Source organism: Ostrinia nubilalis, chromosome 27 (genome assembly GCF_963855985.1).
Source record: "Ostrinia nubilalis chromosome 27, ilOstNubi1.1, whole genome shotgun sequence".
Taxonomy (NCBI): Eukaryota; Metazoa; Arthropoda; class Insecta; order Lepidoptera; family Crambidae; genus Ostrinia; species Ostrinia nubilalis.
In genome coordinates, this window is record NC_087114.1 from 7,790,599 (window position 1) to 7,807,624 (window position 17,026).

At 41.6% G+C, this 17,026-nt stretch overlaps 1 protein-coding gene across 1 annotated transcript in view; it reads right to left on the reverse strand.

Annotated features, from left to right (window-relative positions):
- LOC135084930 (angiotensin-converting enzyme-like) overlaps nt 1-17,026 on the reverse strand; it is a 32,570-nt gene that overhangs the window by 11,340 nt on the left and 4,204 nt on the right. The window contains exons 2-14 of the mRNA XM_063979678.1: nt 14,070-14,146; nt 13,274-13,493; nt 12,541-12,904; nt 11,812-11,894; nt 11,390-11,498; nt 10,661-10,775; nt 9,862-10,014; nt 8,894-9,018; nt 6,056-6,140; nt 5,198-5,291; nt 4,539-4,613; nt 4,147-4,221; nt 3,651-3,784 (exon numbers count right to left, since the gene is read on the reverse strand). Coding sequence (XP_063835748.1) covers nt 3,651-3,784; nt 4,147-4,221; nt 4,539-4,613; nt 5,198-5,291; nt 6,056-6,140; nt 8,894-9,018; nt 9,862-10,014; nt 10,661-10,775; nt 11,390-11,498; nt 11,812-11,894; nt 12,541-12,904; nt 13,274-13,493; nt 14,070-14,146 — 1,709 coding nt within the window. The remainder of the gene's footprint in view (nt 1-3,650; nt 3,785-4,146; nt 4,222-4,538; nt 4,614-5,197; nt 5,292-6,055; nt 6,141-8,893; nt 9,019-9,861; nt 10,015-10,660; nt 10,776-11,389; nt 11,499-11,811; nt 11,895-12,540; nt 12,905-13,273; nt 13,494-14,069; nt 14,147-17,026) is intronic.

Consider the following 17,026-nt stretch of genomic DNA (forward strand, 5'->3'; position numbering starts at 1 on the left):
GTGATTGTATTGATGGCCTATCACGATGTAAAAAACATAGACCAGCGGACCGCACGGAAATTATTTAACGTTTTCACTCTTTTCTGTTCGAGGATCCTAGGCCTAATTTTGTGCGAGTTTATTTTCTTGTATCTAGATACCACTAACACACTTTGTATAAACACCATAATCAATTTCTCATGCCCACTTGTTAATAATAAATACACTTTCAGAAATATACAATTTAAAGATGGTTACACAAATGGATAAAAAGAGTAAAGAATTGGTACTATCTATATATTACCAAAATGTCCGTGGTCTGAGAACCAAGTGTTTGCAGGTGAGAAAGGAGATATTATGCAATGAATACGACATTCTTATAATTACTGAAACTTGATTGCACCAGGGAATTTTTGACAGAGAATTCTGCGACGATCGTTACGACGTGTTTCGTTGTGATCGTGACTTGGTATCTAGTGGTAAGAGAACGGGGGGAGGGGTTATGATATTGGTTTGTAATGAGTTATGTGCGATGCACTGGGCCGCTGCCGACCCCTCGCCTACTTCCGAAATGGTTACGGTAATGATACCGGCTCGCGCGCTTGGGGCCACCGCGGATTTGTATTTAAGCGCGGTTTACATCCCACCTGATCGCGAGCACATCCCGGCTGATATAGATTGTGTGTTGCGTACTGTGGAGGGCTTAACAGAAGCGGCTTCCTCCAATAATAGTTTTCTTTTGATCGGTGACTTCAATCTACCATGTATCTCGTGGACCAATGATACACCACTACACATAACCACGGGTTGCACCGAGGTACAGAACGCTGCTGTGAGACTAACTGAGACATTGAGTTTTGCAGGACTAAAACAGTATAACAATGTTACAAATTATGCTAACAACACCCTAGATTTGGCATTCTGTAATCTCCCCTTGGAAGTCACTCAATGTAATTCGCCCATAACAAACCTAGACCGTGCTCACCCGGCCTTAATTATCGAAATACTTGATCTTTCAGTGCAACCCCTTGTTGAAGCATCTATGTCAAAATATTTGTTTCACAGGGGTGATTATGACAAAATGAATGAATTATTCCGTGGCGTTGACTGGCGGTCCCGTTTGGTCTCTGGCTCAGCTGATGAATCTTGCGAAGAATTGTATAAAATTATTAACGCATCTATACAACAACACGTCCCCATGAGAGCCACTCGTGGTAATTGTAGGTTCCCGATTTGGTACAGTCCGGCATTAATTAAAATTATAAAAGAAAAAAATAAGGCACATAAAAAATGGAAAAAATTTGGCAACCTACTGGACTACAGGGAGTTCGCATTTTTGCGTCAGAGACAACATCGCGTACAAGAATTATGTTTCACTAATTTTACAAAGTCCTCCGAAGAGGCTATTAGATTCCAACCTAAAGCATTCTGGAGTTATATTAAATCTTTGCGCGGAGGATCAAACTATCCAAAACAAATGACATATAAGGATCAAAAGATTTCGGATGGCAAGGCTATATGTGATGCTTTTAACAGCTTCTTTGAAAGTGTTTTTGGCAAGCCTTTAAGTAGATCTATCGAACCAGATGTAGCTGGCAACTCCATTGATGCTATATCAAAGATTCACATATCTTCTGATGCCGTCCAAAAAAGACTACAGTCATTGGATACATCAAAGGGACCGGGATGTGATGGTGTTCCCCCTTTATTTTGGCGCAACTGTGCTAAAACCTTATCGTTCCCCTTGGCTATTTTATTTAATAGGTGTCTTAACGAAGGAATTATGCCATGTATATGGAAAAAGGCTCATATAGTTCCTATTCACAAAAAAGCCTCTAGAACTAATATCGAGAACTATAGAGGTATTTCCATCTTAAACACTGTTAGTAAAGTTTTTGAGAAGATGGTCTTCGATATTATATATCCAGTCATTAGCAAGGGACTGCCTGTCAATCAGCACGGGTTTCTAAGACAGCGGTCAACGGTCACAAACTTAGCATGCTTCTCCAATTATGTTCTTTCAAATATGGATGGAGGTGGGCAGATTGACGTGGTCTACACGGACTTCGAAAAGGCTTTCGACCGTGTGGACCACGTCATTCTCTTGAAGAAGCTACAGGATCTGGGAATACATGGCGATCTCCTTAGGTGGGTCAAGTCGTATTTGAATAATCGGTAGTGATGGGAGGTTACAGGTCAGATTTTGTGGGTGTACCCACTGGCATTCCCCAGGGTTCGCACCTGGGACCATTGTTTTACAACGTATACGTATATGATATTACAAATTGTTTCACATACACAAAACACCTAATGTATGCCGATGACAAAAAAATTTTTTATAAAATACAAAATGATCGTGACTGTATTTTAATGCAACATGACTTGGACTCTTTATTCAACTATTATACGGAAAACAATATAACTGTCAATATAAATAAATGTGAATGTATTACTTTTACACGTAGGCGCAATCCAACAGTGTTCTCATATAATTTTAATGGCGTACAAAAAATACGTAGATCAACGGTGGTAAGAGACTTGGGTGTTTATCTAGATGCAAAAATGCTAATGTCTGATCACATAGACAGGACTGCTAATAAAGCCTTCCAAAGCCTGGGCTTTGTCATGAGATCATGTAAGGCATTCTCCAGCGAGCATACCTTCAAAACTGTTTATTATGCTTACGTCCGCAGCGTTCTGGAGTACGCTAGTGCAATATGGTCTCCACAGTATGCTATACACAGGGATCGCTTGGAACGGATTCAAAAACTTTTTATTAAACACCTTAATTACCGTCTTCGTAAACCCACATTACCGACTTATAGTGACAACTGTAAACAGTATGGTTTACTGACCCTTGAGGATAGACGCAAATTGACTGATGCTTGCCTGTTGTACGACATAGTACGCGGTGGGGTGGACTGCCCTGAGCTTGTGGAAGGAGTATCGTACTGCGTTCCGGCCCCCCGATCGCGCCGCCAACCACGTCCTCTTTTCAATGTACCGCACTGCAAGACGAGATACGCGAGCAATGCACCGCTATCACGTTTGCCGCGAGTGTATAACCAGTACTTCAGCGAGATTGACCTATTTACCTATAGCAAGGTAAAATTTAGGTTACAAGCCATTAAAGTGCTAAAAGATGCCTGATCAGTGGGTGGGCCAAACACACACACACACACACACACACACACACACACACACACACACACACACACACACACGAACACACAAGGAGCATAATGTGTATATGTTTTGTGTTTCATTTAATGTTTTAGTGTCAGCATAGTTTATTTTATTATTTTTAATTTATAGTTATGTGGTTATGTGGTTATCTAAACGATTCGACATTTCCAACTCAATATGATATTCTGTGGAAATCTGTAATTAGCTGTAAGTTTTATTCAATACTAATGTATAATATTACCATAATGTATCGCCGTTGATTTCCCAAATAAATAAAATAAAAATAAAAAAAATAAATAAATAATGTTTTTGTTACAAATTAATTGTTAATCTTTGTTCAATGTACTTTATTTTTAAGCCATGATTTGCAATCTGTTGCTGTACCTTAATAAATAAATAAATAAATAAATAAATAAATAGGGAGTCACTTAAAATTAGGGATTGATGGTGAAAACGGGCATTAGTCTTCTAGAAGAGTTACCTACCTCAAGACTCGTCCAGCCTCGCGGCTTCTGTAGAAGTCACACTCGTGCAGGTGCCCCGTATGCCCTGATGCTATGCACAGCTGCTCGAATATCTGGAACTCCAGGATCGTGGCCAGGAAGTATTTTATGTACTCCTGGAAATATAAGGTGGTTTTGAGGTTTTGTATAAAGTAATTGACAAAGAAATGTTCTTGCAAGAAATAATTCTTTCATCCCAAAATGTTCTGGATCTCTCAAGTAGGTATGTAGGGATCCATTTTCTGTTGGGATCTCTTTTTATATGTGTTGAGATTTTTCTTGTGTGTTGGCATTTCTCTTCTGTGAGATAAATCTATCTTGTATTGGGACATGTATTCTGTGTTCGGATCTATCGTGTGTAAGAACCCTCATAATGTGTTGGAAATTCTTGGGTGTTGATATTTCTCTTTAGTGTTGGGGTCTATCTTGAGTTGGGATCTCTCTTGTGTGTTAAGATATTTCTTGTGCATTAGCTTACCTGATCAGAAACGACGTGGTATTTGGAGCCGGGGTCAAAGTCATTCTCAGTTCTCGGCATTGGTGGTATCACACCCTGAGGGAAATAGGAAAGATAAATTACAATTTAAATAATAACTAATAAGTCAAAAGCCATGGTCCCTTTTTACTTCTCGCTCCCTATCAAGTAAGCACGTCCTTGCAGGCAAAGACTGCCGCTAGATGTTTCGATTCATGATTCATAAGTGAGCGATTCATAAATTCACAAAAGACAGAAGAAGAGTTAAAAATACTACAGAAAGTCAGTATAAATAAACCAATCCCAATTAGTCATAGGGGAAGGTTTAACTGTCATTGAATCCACAGTAAAATTAAACTGTGTATCAAACACAAACGAAGAGTGTCTCGTGGTACCTGGTATCGCAGTTTCATCTGCCACCACCGGCTGTTCATGTTGTGAACTCCATCTTCGAATACTGACCAGCGCCACTGAAAAAGGCAAATTGCAATACAGGTATACGTAGGCGTGATAAAGTAAATATTAATCTCTAGGTAAAATTACTTCAGTAAGACATCATCATCATCATTTTAGCCACAGGACGTCACTGCTGAACAATGGCCTCCCCCAATGATTTCCACAATGGCCGGTTGGTGCCGGCCTGCATCCAGCACCTTCTCGCTACCTTTATGAGGTCGTCGGTTCACTTTGTGGGTGGACGTCCTACGCTGCGCTTTTCGGTACGAGGCTTCCACTCTAGAACCTTGCTGCCCCATCGGCTGTCAGTTCTGCGTACTATGTGCCCTGCCCATTGCCACTTCAGCTTGCTAATCCGTCGGGCTATGTCAGCGACTTTAGTTCGTTTACGGATCTCCTCATTTCTGATTCGATCTCGTAAACAAAACTTCAGTAAGATACTGGCTAATTATAATCACCATCATCAGTATTAAATCTCCACTGCAGGAGCACAACACAACCCTCTCTAAGCTACCAAAGGCAAATGAAGGATTTGGCCTACACTCCACACGCTGGCCAGACGGCCTGGCTTGATGGTTATATATATGTATAGTCTTACCTGGTCCACCATAAAAGCGAATGGTAGATAAGCCACCTTCTCCAAAGCCATCGTCATGAGGAAGTTCATGCTCACTTCGTACGGGTCATGGGTCCTGAAAACACATTACAAAATTAAAACAGAGCACTTAGGGCTCCGTGACGGTCAGCTTGAGTAGTTAGCCAGTGATCAACATACGAGTACATTGACCGCTCTTGCAGTCATAGTCAAACGCTTGGAAATGCCATTGAAGGCTTGGGCAGACCAAACGCGGGGCAGTAGCAGCGCAGTTTGAACGCGGGCCCGCGTAAGTTGTAATACTATGGCGGCCATTTAGCATGACACACCGGACGCAGGGCGGTAGCAGCGCGTTGAAAGCGGTTTTGGAATATTGAAATTTTTGACAACCGCCCGCGTTGCAACTGCTTTGAAACTGCGCTGCTTCCAGTGTGCCTCAGCCGCGCTGCAACTGACCCGCACTGCTTCTGACCCGCGTTTGGTCTGTGGAAGCCTTGATAGTTATCAGCAGTTGCTGAGGTGGTTGTTATTAAGATCAACAAATTGTTGTTAACCACTCAATAAGTTGAGACTTTTTGTTGAAGATCACCACCTATGTACATACACTTATGAAGCAATAAATGGTTATTTATTATTAATATCAACTGCTCCAGCAGCAGTGTTTGATTTTCAAAGATGTTTTTCAGATACAGGCAATTTAGGTATATTCTTTTATAATATTTCTTTTCTTTTTATTTTCTTGTCTTATGTGGTGTACAATAAAGTGTATTATATTTATCATAATAATATACAGGTTTTTAAAAAGCTCTTTTACTATTTACAACTTTACTTTTAAAAAGCGCTTTTATTAAGTACTCTTACTTGTTTTGGTAAAGTCCCACTCTTTGCAAATGAGGCAAGTTGTAAACGGAGAGAGAAGCTGCATTGGCGACTGCTTCGTGGAACGCTGAAACAAGACAATTTTTTCAAATTTGGCTCATTTTAAGGGTTATTTATAAAGTTTCAGTTATCTAAAAACGCTAATATTAATAAAGGTTCTAGTTTGTGACTTTACTATTCAAATATTTCAGATATTTTGCCGCAATAAGACTCATTGTAGTCATCATCATTTCAGCCATAGACGTCCACTGCTGAACATAGGCCTCCCCCAATGATTTCCACAATGGCTGGTTGGTAGCGGCCTGCGTCCAGCGCCTTCCTGCTACCTTTATGAGGCCGTCGTAGGCTCATTGTAGTATTATCTCGATTACAGTCGACAAATGTATGGCGTATCGTCTAAAATCAATAAGTATAACAATAACATTTTATTGTGACGTGCATCATAGCCCTGAAAAGTTTTCTGGCAGTGGGTATAATATAGCCCTAAAAGTCTCCTGGGTATTTATTTGATGGCTTTTATCTAACAGTACATTTCGTCGCAAGAATACTCAAAAGGGTGAAGAGTACTGGGAAGTTGAGAAAAAGGAACCAATAATAAATAATATTTTGTGTTAAGGTTCGGCCAAACCAACGCGATCAACCGGCGTGCAGCGATGGCGATCAATGCATTTAGGTCTGGTCGCCATCGCTGCACGACGGCTGATCGCGGTGTGAACGCGTTGGTTTGTCCGAACCCTTAGGAACGTGTCCAACTTTTGTTTGTTACGGAAATACAACGTTTTTCCGTAACAAACCAAAATCTATGCAATCTAAGTCGTGTAAAACTGCTAGTTTTATAAGTCTAGTGCTTAACTCAAGTGGGTGCCTGAGGTATTGGAGCAGCACGGGAGGGAGATTTTATGAGTCCGTGGCCGAGTCCCCCAGTCTTCGACGCACCCGTGGTGGACGCCCCGATTTAAATTAATATCATATTTTTTTCGGCTTTTGCACAAGTACAGTCAACGAAAAAAGTTTCACAAGCTAATTATTACACTTAACTATGCATTTTTGACGCTATTTATACAATTTGGGAGCAAAATTTTAACCCAAAACCAGCAGTAGTAAGAATCATAAAACTTTTTGTAGGAATTATTTTCATTTCATTAGAGTCATTTTTGTGTTTAATTCTACTGGCCTAATAAATATTTATTGGTTTATAAACATTTTTGTGTCTGACTGTATGTACATTTGATTAAAAATTGCTTCAAATCGAATTTAACTGACCGGGGGCGTCGACCACGGGTGCGTCGAACACTGGGGGACTCGGCCACGGACCCGATTTTGTGACGATCAAGCAAGACTTCAGATTTGTATGCCCTGTCATAATAATATGTCCATGTCACCCTTCCCATGCCGCTCCCATACAGGTGCTGACTGAGTGAAGCACTAGATTTACAATCATCATCATCATCATCATCATTTCAGCCATAGGACGTCCACTGCTGAACATAGGCCTCCCCCAATGCTTTCCATGTTGATCGATTGGTAGCGGCCTGCGTCCAGCGCTTCCCACGACATCGTAAAGGTAGATTTACAATACACACGGATATATACATTCTTGGAGAAATCAAGCTTAATGCAACTTCTGATTAATAGTAGGCGCACACCGTTGATTTTTCGTCGGCGGATAGTTTAGTCGGGCAGTTGATCAGTATGGGCATGTATGGGAGTGCGCACACTACGCCGATTCGATTTGGCCGATTCTTCATACAAATTAAAATCGGGCACAACTATCGGCCAACTAAAAATCAACGGTGTGCGCCTACTCTAATAGTTTAGTAGGTATCTACTGTCCCAAAAGCTACTCCAAAAAGAGCACTTCAACTTTCGTATTTAATCACTCTATAAAAACTCATCCGGTTCTTTAGTAGATAGGTGTTAGTGTATGGTTCGAGATTTCGAAATCGGCAAGTGGATTTTTTGCTTCAAATGTGTTTAGAAAAATATACAATGTAGAGACATCATTAAGCGTTTTTTTCTACTTACAATAACATCCTATTTAAGTGATGATGACACTAAAGCAAAAATTTCAAAACAAATCTTTACCCTTGAAATCGAGTTAGTTTATAATTTGCTATATAAATCAACTAGTGGCCGCCCGCGACTTCGTACGCGTGGATCCCGTTTTACCCCCTTAGGGGTAGAGTTTCGTAAAATCTTTTCTTAGCGGATGCCTACGTCATCACAACATAGTGCTTTCCACGTTGATCGATTGGTAGCAGCCTGCATCCAGCGCTTCCCTGCTACCTTTACGATGTCGTCAGTCCACCTTGTCGGTGGACGTCCCACGCTGCGTTTTCCGGTACGCGGCCTCCATTCCAGAACCTTGCTGCCCCATCGGCACCAATTTGATTGAAAACAAATAATTGTTCAATTGATATCGCAAACTTGACGGGTTCGACGTGTAGTCATGGGTTCCTTTAAACTTATTGCACTCAAACAATGTATAGTGGCAGACTTAATGCCGGGTGGCATTCTCTAACAATCACCAGTCAACCACAGGCGATAAGGCGGTGCAAAATTACGTTATTATCTATACTAATATTATAAAGCTGAAGAGTTTGTTTGTTTGTTTACTTGAACGCGCTAATCTCCGGAACTACTGATTCGATTTGAAAAATTCTTTCAGTGTTAGATAGCCTATTTATTGAGGAAGGCTATAGGCTATACAACATCACGCTATGGTCAATAGGAGCAGAGCAATAATGAAAAATGTTGCGAAAACGAGTTTTCACGCGTACGAAATCGCGGGCACAGCTAGTGTAAATATAATGTTCTCACCCGGGTTCGCTCCGTCCCTAAACAGCTGCGGTTGCTCCGCGTACTGTAAGTAGTACTGGATGTGCGCCATCTCGTGGTGGGTGGAGATTAAATCTTGCATCGTCACCTCTGTGCACTGCTTTATTCTGAAACAATAAGATTACGTAATTGAATTGGTGGCATAAAATTTTTGTATCAACGAAACCTTTTTGAAATCGCTGCAAAATGTGCGTTGAGTTAAATATTGCTATAAAAAATTGAAAAGGAGATCTGAGACAATAATCACCTGATAGAGTTGGAAACTCCTATAGCAAGCAATATTCAGATTCCATCATCTGTAATTTAGTATTCTCTGCAAGAGCACTTCTCTCTAATTTTAATGGAGGATTTGGTCTGGATAATGGATAGGAGTGAGTCGGTATTAAATTCGATTCCCTGTTAGAGTGAATCTCAAAACCGTTTCTGTGGTCTAGTGGTAACGTACCACCTGCTTCAGATCCAGAGGTAATGGTTTAGATTCCTAGAGGGGGCCAAAATTTTCTGCTCAGATTGGATGATCGTAGGGGAGGCTAGCTACCACCAACTTACCAAAATCTGTCGTTATAATAACAATGTTTACAGCATTGTTGTGTTCCGGCAGTTAGAGGTAAGATAGCCAGTTTCTCTGTGGTTGAGGATTCAGGGAGAAGCTCGCTTCCACCTTCGGCCTGATCATCATTTACCATTAGGTGAGATACAGGCCAAGAGCCTCGGGTAACGGAGTGAATCTCAGATGGTATTGAAGACCAACCAGGAAATGGAAACCCTTGATTTCGAAGCCTAGAACCTGAACATTATGAAATTTTTTTTATAACTTAGTCGCGTCGCTCGCCATCGGCCTATAATTTGTAATTTTTTAATTCGAATAAACCTCGCCCGGAAACTCTCTCGACGCCCCTCTACAGGGAAAAATGTGGGGAAATCCGGAAGAATGTCAATGAAAGGCCTACCTGTAATCGATCCTATTACAGAAGTCCCACGCGCTAGCCGTGCATTGCACGCTGCGCTGCGGCGGACGCGCCAGCATCGACGAACGCCAAAACTCGGGCGGAGCAGGCTTGAGGCCGAGAGAGGTGTAGAAGTCCTCCGCCATTTGGAACATCCTGTAGGAGAAAGAAATATCAATAAATAGAGATTACTTTGAGGCCAGAACCAAGTGGTCAAGTGATCCAGAGCCACTTTTGATCCCTTCATAAAAACTAGTATACATAAACACGTCTTTAGCCCATGTGTTGTTGACTCTCGTTAACCCCTCTAGTTAAGCAAAACTAAGGATTGAATCGAGGACCCCCCAATCAGCAGCACTGACACTGCTATTGTCATCATGTTCATTTTCTTTATTGTATTGGATTAGTGTCAATATTTTTAACTACCCAATAGACTAGTGGTATCAAGTAGGACCTTCACCTTTCTATTATTAGAGTAACTTATCTATTAGTAATCTATCAAATTAATATTCCTAGTTTAGCACCCGACAGTGTTAAAATAATGTGCAAGTTTGCGTAAGTAGGGATGTTTGTTACTCTCACGCAAAAGTTGCTGAATGTATTTTGATAAAACTTTATAGTGTTATTGTCTCTACATAAGGTAAGGCATCTCTACATATTTTGCAGGAAGGCGCAGGTTAGGTCCCTACCATCCGGTCACTCTGGAAATCTTTGGGGGAGGCCTATGTTCAGCAGTGGAGGTCCAATGGCTGAAATGATGATGAAGCTGGGACCAAATCTAATTCTAAATAATGGTAGGTACCTTAGAGGCGTGAATCCTTGGCGCAGCATCTCAGCAGTGACGTCAACGTTGGGCGATTGCGGGAACGGCATCACCAGATCCATGATGGACTTCCAGTTTTGAGCCCACATGTTCCCTGGGAGGAGACAAAACTGATTAGTATGATTTTACGTGAGATTTTTCAACAAAAATGTGCGTCTCTACACCCCTGCTTACCCCGTTACCCAGTTTAATTTTCCCCCGGGACAAAATTGACCTTCACTGCCTTGGGTTATTGGCGGTCAAGCTGTAGATCCTGGCTACACAGGAGTTGCAGCGGGAACGAGAGGTGGGAATAGTCCCGTGCCACAACAGTGAAAATACACGACTGTTTCTGTTTTTTTCTTGGTATCTTTTGTAATTGTGTTGTGAATTGCGATGATGTCTAAAATTAATTGGTATTTTTTCTTTATTTCTTTGTAAAAACTTACCCTCCGTGAACGAACCAAAGCTGCTGACATAACTTAAGTGGCAATGGGTAGGGGACCATAGCACGTAGAACTGACGGTCGATGGCAAGGTTTTGGAGTGGAGGCCATGTACCGGCAGGCGTAGCATTGAACATCCACCCACACGGTGTACGACCTCGTAAAGGTAGCAGGAAGGCGCTGGACGCAGGCCGCTACCAACCGGTCAATCTCGAAATCATGGGGGAGGCCTATGTTCAGCAGTGGACGTCCTGTGGCTGAAATGATGATGATGAAGAAATTACCTAACAAATGAGCGGGTATTGGCCCATCACTCCGCACTGTGGTTTCCCCATACCGTTGCACCAGGCGCCTGCGCACATACGTAAACAGCTGCTTGTACAGAGGCGCCACCTGATGGATAGATCAAATTATTATAAAAACACATTGACATAATATGCAAGAAAAAAAAGGGAAACAAACAGAATGTGTGGAAAGAGAAAAATGGTGACAAGAATGGCTGAAAACCAGCGCCGTCTAGGACAAGTAGTCCTTGGCAGCACAAGCTGAGCCACCTCCAGTTGCTTCCACCTTTTTAATATAAGTTTTTTTTGTAACTCCTTTTTTTTTTAAGCAAGCAATAAACGATTTTTTTTGTTATTAAAAAAAAACCTGCACTAAAGTGCAAAAAGCAAAGAGTTCAGTATAAACTGTTTTAAATAGAGACCTGGTTGTACATCTCTTCTGTGCTCGCCCTGAATGATGTGTCTTCGTATGCTGCTCGCATTTGGTCGCCGGCGTCCCTGAAACCTAGAAAGATTCATAACATAGGGCTGTGTGTGAAATGGGGTGAACTCTCTCGACTCGGAAGTTCTGGGTTGATGAAACACACATAGTGTTACTTACACCTTTTCTTTGGTTCCTAGTGTGGTAAAGACAGGATTGAATAAACCTTTAAATCATTGGTAAAGGCAATATGACGGATCACCTGATGGTAAGTGATTACCGTCGCCCATAGACACCCGCAGACCCAGGTGCGTTACAGGTGCGTTGCCGGCCTTTAAGGTGAAGATACGCTGTCCTCTTGAAAGCTTGCAGGTCGTATCCGTCCGGAAACACCGCAGACGACAGTCGATTCCACAGTTTGGTTGTACGGGGCAGGAAGTTTCTAGAGAAACGTACTGTTGTGGACTGGCAACCATCTAAGTGATGGGGATGGAAGTGCTGTCGTGTTTCGAAGTACTTTCATTACACTACCTATTTTCATAAAGTGTATGTAGCCCTTAACGATACTTAAGTTTCGTTGATTAAAATGAATAAAACAGACGACCTTCTGGAGACCAAACCTCAAGTCAAAATCGTATCCAAGATTTCAGCACAACTTTCACTGGCACAGAATAAAGGAAATAATTTTGGCTACTTCTATTCCAGTAAAATACATTAATAACCAACTTACCAGTTTCCACAGCAGCCTGGTTAGCCAGCTGAACGTATCTCATGAATCGATTCTTCAGTTTCGGCCCAGCCTGGTCTCTAAAACTCTTCCACACATACAGCAGTTCGCTCTCTATCCTAGAATGTGCTAGGATCCTTGATATCTCAGGATCCAGCTGCATATCACAGTAGTTGGCGTACTCCTGGCCATCTGTACCCTGGTAGTGTTGATAGGGCTGGAAGGGCTGGTTCGCAGGGTACTGGTTTGTAGAGAAATCTTGGTTGTAGGTGACCCTGGACACGTGAGGGTCATAGGGCTTCTGGCCGTATGGACATATTTTCGCTGAGTTGTAGATCTCTTTCATTTCTGTTATTAGCTGTTGGATCTGAAATCAAGGTATGATAATCATCAGGTCATTTGGTCTACATTGTAGAAGCACACAAATAAACCAGAAGAAAAAAAGATTTGTTCTACACTCCCCACGCTGGCCAGACGGGTTGAGGAGGTCAGATGTACATATTTAATTTTGTTCTTAGTCCCTTTTTACGATATCCACGGGATAAGTGGGTATTTATCATCATAATTATGGTATGTTTCTAAACTTACAATATTTAGTTTGGTCATGGTTTGGAGAAGAGTTGCGCTAAATATCTTTAGAATTTGATTCTTCTGTTGCGACAGTCGGATCATGAGTGCTAACTGTACCTAAGTATTGTATTGTTTTTATTTGTACTATTTTTTTTTTGTTACATACCTCAGAAAATTTATCATCAGGCAGCGCCGCTCGGCTGGCCTGCACCAATCTGGTCAGCTGCCTCCTGCTCTGAGAGTCAGGGAGCCTGGAGGCGTCATAAGCCGCTGCCTTCCTCCAGGAGAGCCTCTCGAACTTGGAGCTGAGGGTCAGTTCCTCCAGCATTCGACGGCGGTTGTATTCCGTGATGTTGGTCACGAAGCGCCACTGGGATATTGTGACCCTGGAATATGATTTTAAAGGGACATTTTTGTAGGGATCAAAGTTTTGTTGGGGGATTTGAAAACTCTATATTCAATTTTTAATTTTCATTGGTTTACTAGGTGGGATGTTCTACATCTTCTAGAACCAATCTTTAACCTCCCTAGACAAAGTGACATTTGTGATAGATAATAGAGATCATTTCATTTCAGCCACAGGACGTCCACTGCTGAACTAGGCCTCCCCTAATGATTTCCACATCGCCCAGTTGGTAGCGGCTTGCATCCAGCGCCTTCCTGTTACCTTTATGATGTCGTCGGTACACTTTGTGGGTGTACGTCCCACACTGCGTTTTGCGGTATGTGGCCGGCCTCCACTCTAGAACCTTGCTGCCCCATCGGCCGTCAATAGATAGAATATCGATACAAAATTAAGTCCAGCATTTATAAGACAATTCCGCGAGCGATCTGCCTACTCCTATTTCTTGTTTTTCGAAAAATTCTACAAGCTTTTTTGAGTTCGCCGTTTAAATTTTGGCATTAACCACCATTTAGTTATACCTTTTTAAGAGTAGTGTAAGTATTATACATGTATTTACCTGTAGCACATTCCAGATGCTTCTCTATCATACTCCCGAAGGAACTGCATAGCTTCTGCTGAGTTTGTGTTCACTCCCTGGAACAAATAGAAACAGTTTATACAGGGTGGAAACGATAAGTGTTCTCACTCGATTATTTCTAAACTATACAAGATATCGAAAAACTGGTTAATGATCATAGAAGTTAAGATTAACAGGTTACGGAATAAACTGGAACCATCTGAAAATTCTATGTTTCCAGTAACCTTTTAATGATTGATAGAGCTCGTGAAGCACTTTCAGTATAGTCCCGTTCCCTCGACCAAACATTGGTGGCGGGCGTCTTCGTGAATGAAACGATCTATATTCGTAAGATGATTCCTGTATTTTTTATGAAAACATTAAAAGAATGTCAAATGAATAAGCGCAGTTATTGAAAAAATAAATAATTGGTTAAAAGTTACGTAAGGCAATAAAGATTTCTCCTTCGAACATGCAACGACTTATTTTCACGAAAACGATGTTTACGATACAGTTGACGAATCATACTAATATTATAAAGCTGAAGAGTTTGTTTGTTTGTTTGTTTACTTGAACGCACTAATCTTAGGAACTATCGGTTCGATTTGAAAAATTCTTTCAGTGTTAGATAGCCCATTTATTATATACCATCACGATACGAGTAATAAGTGCAGAGCAAAAAAGAAAAATTTTGCGGAAACGGGTTTCCACGCGTATGAAGTCGCGGGCACAGCTAGTTCTGTATAAAAATACAAACAGGGACATATTTTACGAGCATTCGAATTTCTAATCACAAAAGAATTACGACTAGGAAGTGTACAAATCGTTTATCAATTTTTACAAACAAAATTCTAGAAAACTTTCCAGTAAGAAATTTTTAGTGTTTGAAAATCAATTACATTCATTTAGACTGGCATTTCATTTCTGAAAATACTTAAGTCCAATCACCCAAAGAACTAAAATTTAAAGTAGGTATTTCACTTTTTTGGGTTATGAATGAAGAATGTATGGAAGTGCGCACATTACACCGATTTGGGATTCCTTATAGGTACAAATTAGATGCCCACCAAACTATCGGTCGACTGAAAGTCTGACGGGGTGTCTTAGACCCAGCGTATCTTTAGTAATTACCTACCTAACATCTGGGGGAGTTAAAGGTAAGTAAGGCACCACAAGGTGGACCGACGACCTCATAAAGGCAGCGGAAAGGCGCTGGATGCAGGCCGCCACCAACCGGCCATTGTGGAAATCATTAGGGGAGGCCTATGTTCAGCAGTGGATGTCCTATGGCTGAAATGATGATGATGAAAGGTAAGTACTTAAGGCATCTTTACCAAACCTTGTCGTACAATTCAGCCATGCAAAGAGTACCGTATCGTATGACAAGTCCCTCTACCGTCACATTTGGTAATTTGTGTGACGATGTAGGTCGTATTTGTTTTCTAAATCTGGCTCGTTACGAACAATTACTTCTGGTAAGCGAAGGGCTTTAGCCGTTACCTTAATGACAAAAGTCAACAGTTTGACCGAGTTTTGAGGGCCAGAGAAGTTTTGGGAACTGAGGGCCTAGGTGTGAGTTTACATTAAACGTCATCACTAGTGAGCGTGTAAAACAATGAGGGTTTTCGCGATTGAAAAATCCGCCAGATGGCGGGACGTGGATGTAGGGTCTGACTGCTGCGTGATTGGTGGATTTTGACATATCTGTCAATGTCATGTCAAAAATAACCAATCATGCAGAATTTGGACCTCGCGTCTACGTATTGCCATCTGGCGGATTTTTTAATCGCGAAAGCCCTCATTACATTAAATGTATGACGGATTGTACAGCGCCCCTAGCGGAAACTTTCAAGAATACGGGACCAATTTTTCCAGTCACTGCAACTCCTGTATAGCCAGAATCTACTGTGTCTCCAATGAAACCAAACCAGTGAAGGTTGAATAGTTCCTGAGATAGCTTTCTGTATTGGAAGTATTGGAACTCGCAACGAATATAGGAGTTCGAACGAAATACATAAGGAGTAACTAGCTAGGTGGACCTGGTGAAGGTCGCGGAAGGTGCCAGGATGCGGGCGGCGCAGGACCGGTCTTTGTAGAAATCCTTGGGGGACTTTGTCCAGCAGTGGAGTCATTCGGCTGAAACGAACGTAGGAGTATCTACGAATTAGCGATCTACAAATCTTTCGTATCCTGAAGGAAAAGTTACTAGATTTTACCGGCTCTGTTCTTGGTAGATTGTCAGCAAAGAAAAAGGTATTTTTCTCTCCAAAGATGTCCACGCTAGTGTTTCTACAACAACCGGATAGGCGCTGTGCATCCTGGTGCCTGCCCGAAAGGTACATTTGCACTGTCAAAGGCTGAAATGATGATCCTTTATGTAAACGTATTATCACTGCTTATTATGGGCTAACGGGACTATTCCTACCTCTCGTTCCCACCGCTGCAACTCCTGTATAGCCAGGATCTACAGCTTGACCGCCAATAAAAAACCCAACTAGTAAAGGTCAAGTTTGTCTCGGGGGAAAGTTAAACTGTCATTATTTTGGGCTAGGTAATTAGAGATACCTAGAACTAATTAATTGATACCACTTAGTCTACCTACTTCATACTTCATTTCACCGAAGTTGCATGGAACCGACAACCGACAACGAAAGTTTAGAATGGCTATTGTCTTTAAATATTAGGTAACAGGTGGAGAACAATGCGTTACAAATACAAAAGGCGCCAGTTCGAATCCTACCTAGGTCAGAAATCAAGTTAGGTATGCCTGACATCAACCTAAAATGACACACAAAGAGGACCGACGACATCATAAAGGCTACCTTTATGATGTCGTCGGTCCTCTTTGTGTGAAGATCGATCGATCCTCTTTGTCCTCGGAAGGCGCTGGACGCAGGCCGCTACCAACCGGTCAACATGGAAATCATTGGGGGAGGCCTGTGTTCAGCAGTGGACGT